At 48.2% G+C, this 12,716-nt stretch overlaps 2 protein-coding genes across 2 annotated transcripts in view; one reads left to right on the top strand and one right to left on the bottom strand.

Annotated features, from left to right (window-relative positions):
• LOC125721537 (NACHT, LRR and PYD domains-containing protein 12-like) overlaps nt 1-12,716 on the top strand; it is a 40,168-nt gene that overhangs the window by 794 nt on the left and 26,658 nt on the right. The gene's annotated exons all lie outside the window — the stretch shown is intronic.
• On the bottom strand, nt 5,010-11,239 carry LOC125721578 (uncharacterized). The gene is made up of 3 exons (XM_048997536.1): nt 11,146-11,239; nt 10,467-10,703; nt 5,010-10,383 (listed from the first exon to the last, which is right to left on the bottom strand). The coding sequence occupies exons 1-3, from the start codon at nt 11,237-11,239 to the stop codon at nt 6,254-6,256; spliced, it is 4,461 nt and encodes a 1,486-aa protein (XP_048853493.1). The 3' UTR covers nt 5,010-6,253.

Below are 12,716 nucleotides of genomic sequence, written 5' to 3'. Positions count from 1 at the left end.
TGAAAACCGTGAAAACAGCAGAAAAGAAAAGAAAATGAATAAACAAAAATAAAACCAAACGCTCAAATGCAAATATGCTCAGTTGCAGCTTCACAGAAAACAATTAATATTTACATTTCAATAATAAAGGAATCCACTCATACATACAGTATTAGAGTCTCATACCTCGCTCCGCTCTCCCAAAGGTGCAGTCAAGTAATTTAGCCAAGGATGTGAATTCACAGTCTTTAAACCTTAAAAACGATCCTCACAGAAGGTCAGCGAGTAATACACAGGATAATCTAGTAGAATAACTTAAATTCTCATTAAAGAAATAAGGAAATATTCTGGGAACAAGATAAATAACTTGTGCACACAAGGAAATCTGTATGCGTCTCTAACGGTTTCAGATACATACTGAGATCGTATAATGGACAGAATTCAGATAATAAAGGTTCATTTTCATTAGCCTCTTAGCAGGAGTGTTAGTGTAAAAGCAGTGCTTATTGACACAGGTAATAAAGCTTGTTAGACTGCATATCATAATTATTAGCAGGGCTCAGAGAAGGTGAGGGCTCCCCTAGTGGCTACAGGAGTGCATTTTCCCCAAAGCAGATATAATGGGTGGTGGCCTTACTGCTGTTAGAGTACAACTTGGGATAGAAGAACAAATCAAATTATTTCGCTCATTTAATATTCAGATTTTTATTGGGCTTAAATTTTAGAACACGCCGTGGTCTAGGATGGTATGTCATGGATATTAGTCTCCCTGACTTTACCTGAAGGTGGGCCTTTTTTATGCTTTAGTGTACCTGTTCAGTGACAGGTTGCTTCTCCCAAAGACAAGAACCAACAGACTTAAAAACTCCTTTGTCCCATACGCCATCAAGCTGTTTAACTCCTCTCTGGAGGGGAGAGGGAGGGGAAACAGGTGGACAAAGGAGGGGGGGACAACTAAGCTGTAGTGCCTCTTCACTTCACTGTGCAATACTCTTGTGCAATACCTTTGGTTTTTGGTTCAATACTGGAAATGTGCAATACTTTTGGTCTTTTTGGTTCAATACTGGGAATGTGCAATTCCCTTGTATTCTCTTATTCCTATTTATTCTATTTATCCCTTTGTATTTTATTTTTCTTGTATCTATATATGTATATATATGTATATATATAACATTTGCTCACGTTGTTATTTTTATTTTTTGTAACTTCTGTCGGTGCTGTGCTCTTGGAATCCGAATTTCCCAGAGGAATCTACCCGAGGGATTAATAAAGTTTTCTATCTATCTATCTATCTATCTACATATGCCATGTTGGTTATAACTGATGTGTGATGCCAAAGGAGCTTATGTCTGTTGCATTTTCACTAGCTCAAGCAAACCCTATTGCTGTCTTTGTACCGGAAGCTGATTTTACTAAGGTTACTTATACTTGCCTTATTTGACACTGTCAGGGTGAATTAATAAGAAAAAGAAAAAAAAAGCTAGAGCTCTGTTAAAGGTCATGATATGCAAATAAACATCCAGCATCATTGGTTTACAAGGTAGTGGGCGGTACCAGGAGCTGCATCGCAAAGGTGCCACAACTCTTATAACACATACAAAACCCAACCAAGGTCATAAAAGGCAACCAAAATGGCATTAGGTCAACAAATACACACCACCACCCATTAAAATATATACAATTATATTTTTAAAAAATACATGCAAGACATGGCTTTGTTTAACTTATTAACACACAGTTAGCTAATCATCAAAAAATAATCAAAATTCTGGTATGCAGTAAGAAAAGGCTGAGAGATCCTTTTTGGTCAGAGTCTTTCTCGTGATGTTTGGTAAATCGGGATGGCTCTTATGGTCCTTATACACAGCGAATGTGCCAGTGTGAAATTAACACTGTATGGTGTTTATGCAGATGTAGCCACTTGAATTTTCCCCAGTTTCCATGATGGGGCCTTGGCTGGTCCTTGCTGGTCCATGACAGGTCCCTGCTGGGTTCTGGTTGGGACCTTGACTCTAATGAGATGATGTAATGAACAAGGGTGCCGGCATGATCTGCCCCTTACCTCTCTGTGTGTAAAGTATTTGCAGTGATTTATCCATCCACCAGGGAGAGCAGTGATTATGAAAGCTGAAGTGACTTACCTGAAATCAGGTATTGTAGCTCCACTCCAAAAAATGAAAATCTAAGCAAGTATAATTTTGTTATATTTAGACAAAATTCCAATTCCATTAATAAACTGACTACACTGCAATAAATGGCCTGTGAAATTTAAGAAATTGTTTCTGTTGTGAGGCAAATATGGCCTAAAACTAGCAATATGTGTTTTAGTCAGTTTACTGATGAAATTAGAATTTTGTATTTTACTTCCCCTTTTGGAGATGAGGTGGACCCAAGATGTGTGCAATACAATAATTACAGGCCTAACCAAAGTAATAAGACTGATATTGTCAAGCAATAAGGGACAGTGGTATATGACAATTAAATATGTTTGAAGCCCATCGAGCTTGTTTGGCACATGATGAAATACTTCATCCGCAAGGAGGCAAAGCCAGGTACAAAGCAGCAGCGTGTCCAAGCAATAGAGTTATTTTGGGAGAGGAGAGTGACCCTAGATGTGTGTAACAGACTAATTACAGGTCTAATATGGTTCTGTACTGTGCTTGAATAAAACAGACACATTCCTTAGTGTGTTCTGTCTGGCTAACATTCTGAAAGGCTGCTGATGGCTCCACATTCACAAGGGGGGTGGGGGGGGGGGCAGTCACGTGTGAATGTGTCATTAACTTCTCTGCTTGGCCACAATGAAAAGAGATATGTTTGCAGGGTTCAAGGTGAGATTGTCTTCTAAACCTAAGAACACTGAACCAACGGTCAAGCAGGGTGGTGGTAGGATCATGCTGTTTTGCTGACAGTACTGTACATCAGTACATTACACAAAGAGGATGGAATAATGTATATTAGAAATTGAAAGATTATAGTAAAAAAAAGTATGGTCATCTACCAAAAATTTTTGTATACTGCACGGTTATGACTAATAACTAATATGTAACAGAGTCACGGAAGAATATTCATTCTGCCTCATCACCAGGTCTCAGGGCTGGGACTAGTGATTCTATCCCTTGTTGGGTGATGCAAAAAGAATCCTCTGTGTGGCTCATTTGTACCTTGATGTTGAAATTCAGCTCCTATTCACCTGTGGCACGTATTCTATGTTCTAGTCACTCTGACTTCTTCAAATGTTTAGAAATGTGTATGAACAATATTTAAATAACTACTGTGTGCTGGCTGCGCTTAACCTCTGTGGCCTGTGTTTTCCATTTTCACCAAAGTTCACCAAAGCGCAAAATGTGTTTTGATGAATGAGAATGTATTTCAAGTTTTGCAAAAAAGATGACTGAGATCTGCAAGTTGTGTCTAACTAGGTGAGCATGGTTTAAAGTTTCACCAAACAAGTGACTGATTCAATAAATGACTTTTGGAAATTGGCAGTTTTGTTCCCAAAATGATTTTTAATATTTCAACAATTTGGAAAAACTGTAAAATATTTCACTTATATAAAAAACATTTATCCCAAATTGCTACAAATGCTTTTATTCAGCACCAAAAATCTGAGATCATTTAGAATGTGATTATTCTATTTTTTTGTTAAACATCCATCCATCCATTTTCCAAACCGCTTATCCTACTGGGTCACAGGGGGTCCAGAGCCTATCCCAGAAGCAATGGGCACGAGGCAGGGAACAACCAAGGATGGGGGGCCAGCCCATTGCAGGGCACACTCACACACCATTCACTCACACATGCACACTGAAGGCAGCTAGACCCTGTGCTAAACTTTGTCACCCTGAGAAATGGGAACAAACTGGAACATAGGCAGGAAAGAGAAGGGGGGCGCTGGGCCGCCTCGTAATGCCAGTACATTTCGGAAAGCCAAAGGCACACGGATAGGGTTAGGGTGACATTAAGCTGATGCTGCAGAATTGGAACATAACAAGATAAGAGAGAAGGAAGGGAGTGGGGACTAATGCCAGAACTCTCCAAACAATAGTTGTATGTTACGCCACCTGGAATGGTACCAACAAGAAGGCAGACGCCCTGTTTGGGTTATAAAAACCAGACACTAACCATAGAGAGAGAGCTTCCTTTGGTATGTACTGTTTGTGCATCTGAGTGTGGCTCCCAGATTGCAATCTGTGCTGAGAATAAAGAGAGCTGACTTGCAACCATCCTTTGCCTCCAGAGTGCATCTTTTCCTCATCAACAGACTCAGTGGAGTCGTACTCCAACAACACCTATGAGCAATTTAGCAATTCCAATTAGCCTCAGCATGTTTTTGGACTGTGGGGGAAAACCGGAGTACCCGGAGGAACCAACATGGGGAGAACATGCAAGCATATGACCCAGGCGGAGACTTGAACCTGGGTCCCAGAGGTGTGAGGCAACAGAGCTAACCACTACACCACCATGCCACCCTTTGTTAAACATATACTTTTCAAAAACCTGTTTTCATTGGTGCTGACAAATTGTAAAAAAAACACATTATAAACATTTCTAGCCAAGACGTTTGAGCTCTGAAGCTTATAGACATAGGGGCTGACTACACAAAGGTGAATGAGACATTCAAAGAATTGTGTGAGGTTTGATTACTAAAGTGTTACAACTTTGAAGTGACTTTGGAGTCACCAGACCTTTGCATACTGTCAATGGCCCATCAGTCTGGAATGTCTGTCACTGCTCCTCACACCAATCAGTTTGGAAAGGCAGTGTGAATTTTACAGTTTTTTTCAATTGCTAAGACAGATACTGCAATACTGAAGTTGCTTTCTCAAAACTCTTCATACAGTCACCACAACATTAGCTTATGTGGGATAAACTGTTAACCATTTTGCTTTGCTCATACAAAATGCAATCAATAACTAAATGCTTCAAAAACATGGATTCCTGTCTCACTCACAACATTACATTTTCAGAAGCCACTTTGCACATAAGTACATACTGACCCTAAAACTGCTAATAAAACAGTCAAAACTGTGTTGGAGTTAGACTCCACCGAGTCCGTTGATGAGGGAAGGATGCAGTCTGAGGCGAAGGTTGGTTGCAAGTCAGCTCTCTTTAATGACGTCACAGATTGCAATCCGGGAGCACACTTAGATGCACAAAACAGTACATACCAAGAGTAGCTCAATATCTCTTGTCAGGGTCTGGTTTTTATACCCCGTTTAGGGCGTCTACTGTTCTTGTTGGTATTTTTCCAGTTGACGTAACATACAAGTGTTGTTTTGAAATTGCTGGCGTTAGTCCCCACACCCGTTCCCTTTTACCTTGTCTTGTTATGTTGCAATTTAGCAGTGTCAGCGACCCCCTCCCTTGTTATGTCCCCGCACGTCAAGCGTAAGCTTAATGTTACCGCGACCCTGTCAATGTACCTTCTGCTTTTCTAAATTTACTTGCACTTCGAGGAGGGCCGGAGCCCCCCTTTTTGTCCTGCCTATGTTCCAGTTCCAGTTAGTTCCCCATTCTCAGTGTGACAGAGGTTAGCACGCGGCCTAGCCCCCCTTCAATTCCCCCTTTTGATCTCTACTAAGAGATCATTACTGGTTTTAATGATTACATTGCTTTGCGCGAAAATTTGCGGTATCCCCCTTTTGATCTCCGCAAGGAGATCACTACAGGTTCTAATGATTGGATGGCTTTGTGCGAAATTTTGCGGTATCCCCCTTTTGATCTCCGCAAGGAGATCACCTATCAAGGAGGACACTCTAAACAGGCAATGGTACCTCCACCGGCCCTCCTTCCTCTGCGGTCGCAAGGAGGGGCACTGTTAACATGTACGTGTGGGAGTCCCTGTCCTTGTTCCCTATAGTGGATGTGATCAGCCGAATTGCAAGAGCACATAGGCAGGGAATACAACAACAGCCACAAGTGACCAGTGCATGTAGCACTCGATATTAGTATCAAAGCAATTAGCCCCTTACACTGCCCAAACTTGGAGGCTATCCAGTCGTCCCAAAGGTTCCCTATGCCAGACTGCTCATGTAGGGTGTAAGAGAGGGTGTGGAGACCTTCTAGCGCCTTGGTGACAGAACCGTACATTTTCACCATCGGCATGTTAGTCACGTTATACGTCATACACATTACTTGTTTTCCCCCCGCAGTCCCCCTTTTTATCTTGATCATCGTCATCCTGGTCCCGATCTTTCTCTGGTGGATGAGGTGTAGTCGTCTTCTTTCAGTCAGGGGTGGACTACCCTGCTGGTTGCCTCAGGTCAGGGGATTATTCTGCCCCTACTGCTGGGACCTGAGTTACTGCCGGTTCAGCCGAACCGGGTTGCTTTGCGCTGTCGGCGAGGTCCTCCTGGATCTCGGCGAGTGATCTGCTGGGCTCTGCTACCGCTGCGCACTGGCTCCAATGGTACCAGGTTTCACCTTTGCCTTTCAGCCGCACTGCGTGAGACGTCCGTTCCGTGACTTGGAAGGGGCCGGTCCACCTGGGCTCTGACCACTTCCTTTTGATGACCTTCAGAAGGACCCACTCCGCTGTATGTGGCTTGGCTGGCTGGGCCCCTGGTCTCGTTTCCTGGACCTGCTTGGAGAAATCTTTCACCAGCACTTGTAACTCCTCATAATATGCTTTGGCCGTGCTTACCCCTCCTTGTTCTGGTTTCCCCTCGAGTCCTCCGTAGGGCCCTGGGAATTGTCGTCCTGTCTGCAACTCGAACGGAGTGAACCCGGTTCCCCGATTTATGAAGCACCTGATTGACATTAGTGCCAGGGGTAATGCCTCAACCCAATTCAATTTAGTCTGTGCACAGATTTTTGCCAATTTTTGTTTGACCGTCTGGTTCATGCGTTCCACCTTCCCCTGGGACTGAGGATGATACACTGTCCCGAACGCATGTTTAAGTCCCAACGCCCTTTCTGCCTTCTGCAGATCCTCGCTTTTGAAATGTGAACCATTGTCTGACCTCACCCTCTCGGGGAACCCATGCTTGGGTATATAATGGTTTACTAGGAACTTCACCACCGAGGCCCCGTCTTCTCTCCTAGTGGGCCAGGCTTCTGGCCACCCTGAGAATGCATCCACACACATCAGCACATATCGCATCCCACGCACCGGTATTATCATGTCGGTGTAGTCTAGGACTATTTCCTCTCCAGTCCTATGACATGCTGGAAACTGACCCTTTTCTGGTTTTACCGTGGGTCTTGGGTTGTGCAGCGCACATATCTCACAGCTTCTCACAAACTCCTTTACCATATCCTTCAGGAACGGATGCCACCATGCTCTCAAATTGTGAAGCATCTGTCCTGTCCCCACGTGCCCCACACCGTGTGCCTCCTCTATGACCTGTTGCCTAATTCCCATAGGGAGGGCTGGCTTCCCCTCCCTATTACACCACAGGCCCTCTGTTTCTATGCCCCCCTTTTCTGCCCACATGTTCTTCTCCTCTGGGGAGGCTTGCGCCTGCATGACTCGGATCCTGCTTGAGGTCAGCCTGCCCTGTCCCTCCAGTTCCTCTTCTACTGTAACCATCTGTCTGCTTACCTCATACCCCGCTGCCACTTTTGCTTCCGCATCTGCTGCTTGATTGCCTTGTGCTATCACTGTCCCTGACCCCTCATGTCCTTTGCACTTTACCACAGCTATTTTCTCCGGAAGCATCAATGCCTCTGCTAACTCTCTCATATCTGCCTCATGCTTAATCGGTTTGTTTCCTGCCGTTAAGAACCCAGCCCTCAGCCACTGGCTGAGTTCCACATGCACAGCCCCCACCGCATACGCTGAGTCTGAATAGAGGGTGACTTCTTTACCTTCTGCCACTTTCAAAGCTTCGATGACTGCCCTGATCTCCGCTCTCTGGGCCGATTGGGCCCCCTCCAGTCTCTCTGCTTTCAGTGTCCTGAATCCCAGGCCTTCTCTCGCTACCACTGCAAACCCTGCTTGCAAACTTCCACTCTCTGTTCGAAAACAACATCCATCAGTAAACCACTCCTCCGTACCTTCTATCTGTTCGGCTGCTAGGTCCTCCCTGACCTTTTCCTCTTTCCTAACCCTGGCCTCACATTCGTGGGGTGCCCCTCCCCCCATTCGATCAGCCATGTTGATGCCCTCATGGACAAAAGTTAAATGTGGCGCCTCTAAAATTTTGCTGAGCCTCTGCTGTCTTAGAGACGTCATTGTGAACGTTTGTGAGTTCACATAGGCCACCACACTGTGCGTGGTCAGGATGTGTAGGGCATGGCCCATCACAATGTGTGCTGTTTTCTGCACGGCCTTTGCCACTCCTGCCACATGTCTGGTGCATGACGGATGTCGCTGTTCTGTGGTGTCGAGTTTGGTGCTAATATACATCAATACCTTCCTCTCTCCCCCCTTTTTCTGAAACAAGACGGCGTTCACGACGTCTCCAGTTTCAGAAACATCTAAATGAAACGGGAGAGAATAATCAGGTAACGCCAAATCAGCTGCTTGGGCCAACCTCTGCTTGAGAGTGATGAAAGCCTCCTCTGCAGGTTGATCCCACGTCAGAGTGGCGCTGAGGCTCCGCAGGCCATGTGGCCGCACCAGAGCCCTCAGTGGTTGCGTCAGACCTGTGTAATCTGCAATGTAAGTTCGGCTGTATCCGGTCAGTCCCAAAAAGGACAACATGTCCTTCACAATAATTGGTTTAGGGTGACTCAGGATGGCTGACCGATGGGCCGGAGAGAGCCCTGTTCCCTTACCTGACAGGACCCTCCCCAGGAAGGACACCACCGTCCGGGCCACCTGTATCTTATCCTTACTGACCTTAAATCCTTTTTCTGCCAGCCAGAGGAGCACTGACCGCGTTGCCTCGAGTGCCGCCTCCGCTGTCGGGGCCGCGATAAGCAAGTCATCGACGTACTGGACGAGGGTGACCCCATCCGGGAGATGGCAGCCCTGCAACGACTGCTTCAACACCTGGTTGAAAATCCCAGGAGACAGAGCAAATCCCTGTGGGAGTCGCGTGTACCTGAACTGGCATCCCCTGTACGTGAACGAGAATACGTCCCTGCAGTGGGGTGCTAGTGGTACAGAAAAGAAAGCATTAGCCAGATCAATGCAAGTGAACCATGTTTGGGACGGCGTAAGATTGGTGAGAGCGACGTAGGGATTAGGAACCGGAACAGTGGGAGTCAGCAGCAGCTCATTGATAGCGCGCAAGTCGTGCGCCATACGATACTTGCCTGTTCCTGCCTTCTCTACTGGGAGTATAGGAGTATTCCACTGAGAGGTGGACCCTTCTAATACACCCGCCCGTAAGAGACCGGCTACAGTCTCTGCTATCCCTTCCTCTGCCGCTGGTTTGTGTTGATATTGCTTGACCCAAAGGGGTCCAGCACTGGGGTGCAGTAGGAAGTCGACGGGCGTGCAGTCCACCAAACCAACATCAGTGGGGCTGGTGGACCACAGTGAGTTTGGCAGAGAAGCCAGTAGTGCTGCTGCACCGGGATGATCCATCTTTTCCCTACCATGGTCCCTAGACAATTGTTCATGCTGTAACCTGGCTGTGTCTGTCACCTTAGTTTGAATACAGTAGGAACTGCAGGAGGGGGAGTACGAGATTTGAGGGATCTGGGTGAGAACCCAGTCCGTAGCTGAAGTGGCTCTTTTCACCATTGGGCCTAAATCTTTAGCCTGATGCTTAGGATGTAGGGCGAGAGAGACGTGTGGCACCGCCTCCTCTCCCATCCTGTACCAGGGCAGTTGCTCAGGAGACAGGTGGACTGCTGAGGCCACCCCCTCGGGACCTACATAAATGTTTTGGGAAGCAACTTGCCACTCGTGGCCTTCCAGTTGCTCAGAAAACAGGTCCCCATACCATTCTGTGGAATTTCGGTCATAAAACAGTGTCACATGTGGGGGGTCGGGCGGAGGAACGTAGGGTTCCAGGAGGGAGATCCAGGAGCGCCACGCGGAGTACACCGCCAGGATACCCGCCGGGCTAGGCTGCAGGAGGCCCCAGTAGATGTCAGCCACCGGATGTTGTGACACAGGTTGCATCAGCCACTGCCCGGTGCCGCCTGTCGCTCCGTCACATGGCAGGCGGGTCCCTTCGGGGAGGGTGACAACCAAACCATCAGCATTACACAGAATTGAAGCCCCCAGCTTCACCAGCATGTCCCGCCCCAGAAGGTTCACAGGCACTGCAGCGGAGACCACAAACGGGTGTAGAAAGGTCTGTCCCCCCAACCGCACTCTCACAGGCTTAGTCACTGGCAGTTTCTGCTCCTCCCCGGAGAAGCCCACAACGGTCACTGTAGTGGTGGAAAGATGTTGTTGGTTAGGCATCACATTCAAAGTCGAATATGTGGCCCCTGTGTCCACCAAGAACGGCAGTTCTTTGTCCATGACCTTTAGGGACAGCATGGGGTCTGCCCCCCCTGCGTCCCGGGCCACCCGTGGGCACCGTCACTGGGAGGGGTCTCCCCACTCCCAGTCCTCGGATCCTGTAAGGGTGGGGTACTGCCCTCCTCCGGGAACAGCCTGTGGATTGGGTGCAGTCGCTTGTCCTGCTGGGGGTCCTCCTTGGGCCTGTCCTGCTCCGCACTCCCTGGCCCAATGACCCACAGCCCCACACCGGAAACAAGCTCCCTGCGGTGGCCACCTCTGCGACATACCCCGGCCCCATCCCCAGTTCCCGGCTCCCCGGCCTCGGCCCCCACGGCCTCTTCCCCATTGCTGGGGACCCCAACCTCGATTACTGTAATTGGTATTTTGTCCGACCCATGGGCCGAACTGGGGAGGTGGTGCTCCTGCCACCATCTGTCTCCCCTGCCCTTTCTTTTTGTAAGTCTGTGCTTTTTGTCTCGCTTCTCCCACCTGCAGTTTCAACAACTGTGTCTGTAAATCTTTCAGACCTCCTTCCTCTTTTGTGGCCTCGTCCCTCGCTCTCTGAAGATGATGCAACACATGTCTATCCCACACGGGGGACTCAGCGCCTGGGAGGTCAGGATTAGCTAACATAGCTGCTTTCACTTGCTCAGGGACACCTTCCAGGACCGCTCGCCGGAACCACTCCTGCTGAACCCCCGCCTGCCCCGGGTGACACCCAGTTCTCCGCGTCCAATCCTCCTTACATTTGTCCAGATATTCTCTGGGGGGTGTTTTAGGCTCCCACGAAAATTTTGGCATGCTAGCCCCACTTGGAGCGGGGAACATCTCCCGCATGGCTTCCCCCAAGCCCAGCACTACGTCTGTTAGAATCACACCGTCGCTGCGAGTAAGTGTCCCTGCCATTTCCTCTATTTCCTGCAGAGAATGTTTAGTGAGGCACCTCGCAGCCACTGCTCTGAAATCACCCAAGGCCAACTTTGTTCCCTGCGTCAGCTGGTCTAATTTATCCATCCAGTGACCTCCCCCGTCTGCAGGAGGGGGCATCTTGTCTGCTAGTGCCTGCACGTCTCCTAAGGAGAACGGCTTGTATCTCTCTGGGCCCCCTGAAGCCCCCCTTAATAGGGGAAACTGCTTAGACTTCAGGCTAGGTCGCCGCTGTAGTATGCGGGACCTGAGAATCAGTTTCCCTGAGGATTCCCTTCTCTCAGGCTCTACCCCCTCGCCTTGTTCCCCGTCCAAATCAATCAACACTTTCTCATCCTCATCTTCCTCACAATACCCCGACAATTCACCGATAATCTCAACTTCCCCTCTCCTAACCCGTCCCCGGTCTCGGAGAGGGGTGAGGCTGCCCCTATTACCCCGGGCTGCCTCCTCCTTTTGCTCTCTGATCACCCTTTCCTGGAAGGCTTGCTTAGTGCTGCCTTTACCAGGGGTGCCCGTACTTTCTCCCTCGGAATCCCTAGCGGTTTCACAATCCGAGTCTCTTTCCTCCACACTACCGCCATCCCTTCCCAGGAGGTTCCCTTCCCCCTGGGATTGAACCTGGACCGTTCCCCTGTAACATGTCTCCACTTTCCCTATGCAGGTGATCGATCCCTTGCCAGAAAATGGCTAGGCGAGCCCACGCTTGCCTCTCCGGCTCCTGTTTCACTCCCTCTTTTCTCCACTTTCCCCGTTGTAACACCCCTGCTTTTTCCAGCTGACATCCTGCCTCATCTTTCAGGCCTCTATGCTCCCTTTCCTTACGCCATAAAAGTGCTCCTAATGATTGCCTCTCCTCTGGTTTGTATCCAGCACTTTTCACTGCAATACCCATACGCTTCCACGCATCTGCCGTCTCTCTCTCTGCCCTTTTCCTGTGCTGCTTTACCCACTGCTATTTTTAGCAACTGCATTTGTTCAGACAGAGGCTTCCACCGCCCGCGCACTGGTGGACCCCAGCCTCCGTCATCCAATTCTCTATCAAATTCGTGCTCCATGTTTTACCTTATCCGACCTACGCTTTTCCTGATCTAATAGCCCTTGCTCCTCAGGACCCCCAACAAACCCTCGCCCCAATATTGGTTGACAGATCCTGAGACACTTCCAGCCACTTTTTAGGAATAGCCAATATGCAGAGTTTGATAAAACAGGCTCTGCCTACCTTTTTCTCTGGGCCCCGTGGCTGTCCGCGTCCGCAAGACCTCGTCTCTGGTTCCAATTAGCACAACCTCCTCCTCATCCCGGACGAGCCCCCAAATTGTTGGAGTTAGACTCCACCGAGTCCGTTGATGAGGGAAGGATGCAGTCTGAGGCGAAGGTTGGTTGCAAGTCAGCTCTCTTTAATGACGTCACAGATTGCAATCCGGGAGCACACTTAGATGCACAAAACAGTACA

Source organism: Brienomyrus brachyistius, unplaced genomic scaffold (assembly GCF_023856365.1).
Source record: "Brienomyrus brachyistius isolate T26 unplaced genomic scaffold, BBRACH_0.4 scaffold34, whole genome shotgun sequence".
Classification (NCBI taxonomy): Eukaryota; Metazoa; Chordata; class Actinopteri; order Osteoglossiformes; family Mormyridae; genus Brienomyrus; species Brienomyrus brachyistius.
Note: the sequence above shows the minus strand (reverse complement) of the source record. Positions and strands in the feature narration are given on the sequence as shown.

What these genes read in the sequence shown, in the direction of transcription:
- LOC125721578 (XM_048997536.1), bottom strand. Translation starts at nt 11,239, where the DNA reads ATGGCAGGGACACTTACTCGCAGCGACGGTGTGATTCTAACAGACGTA. An exon ending in GGAGATGTTCCCCGCTCCAA is followed by an intron (nt 10,704 to 11,145) that starts GTGGGGCTAGCA and finishes TACCAATTACAG; the next exon opens with TAATCGAGGTTGGGGTCCCC. An exon ending in GCTGTTCCCGGAGGAGGGCA is followed by an intron (nt 10,384 to 10,466) that starts GTACCCCACCCT and finishes CCCGGGACGCAG; the next exon opens with GGGGGGCAGACCCCATGCTG.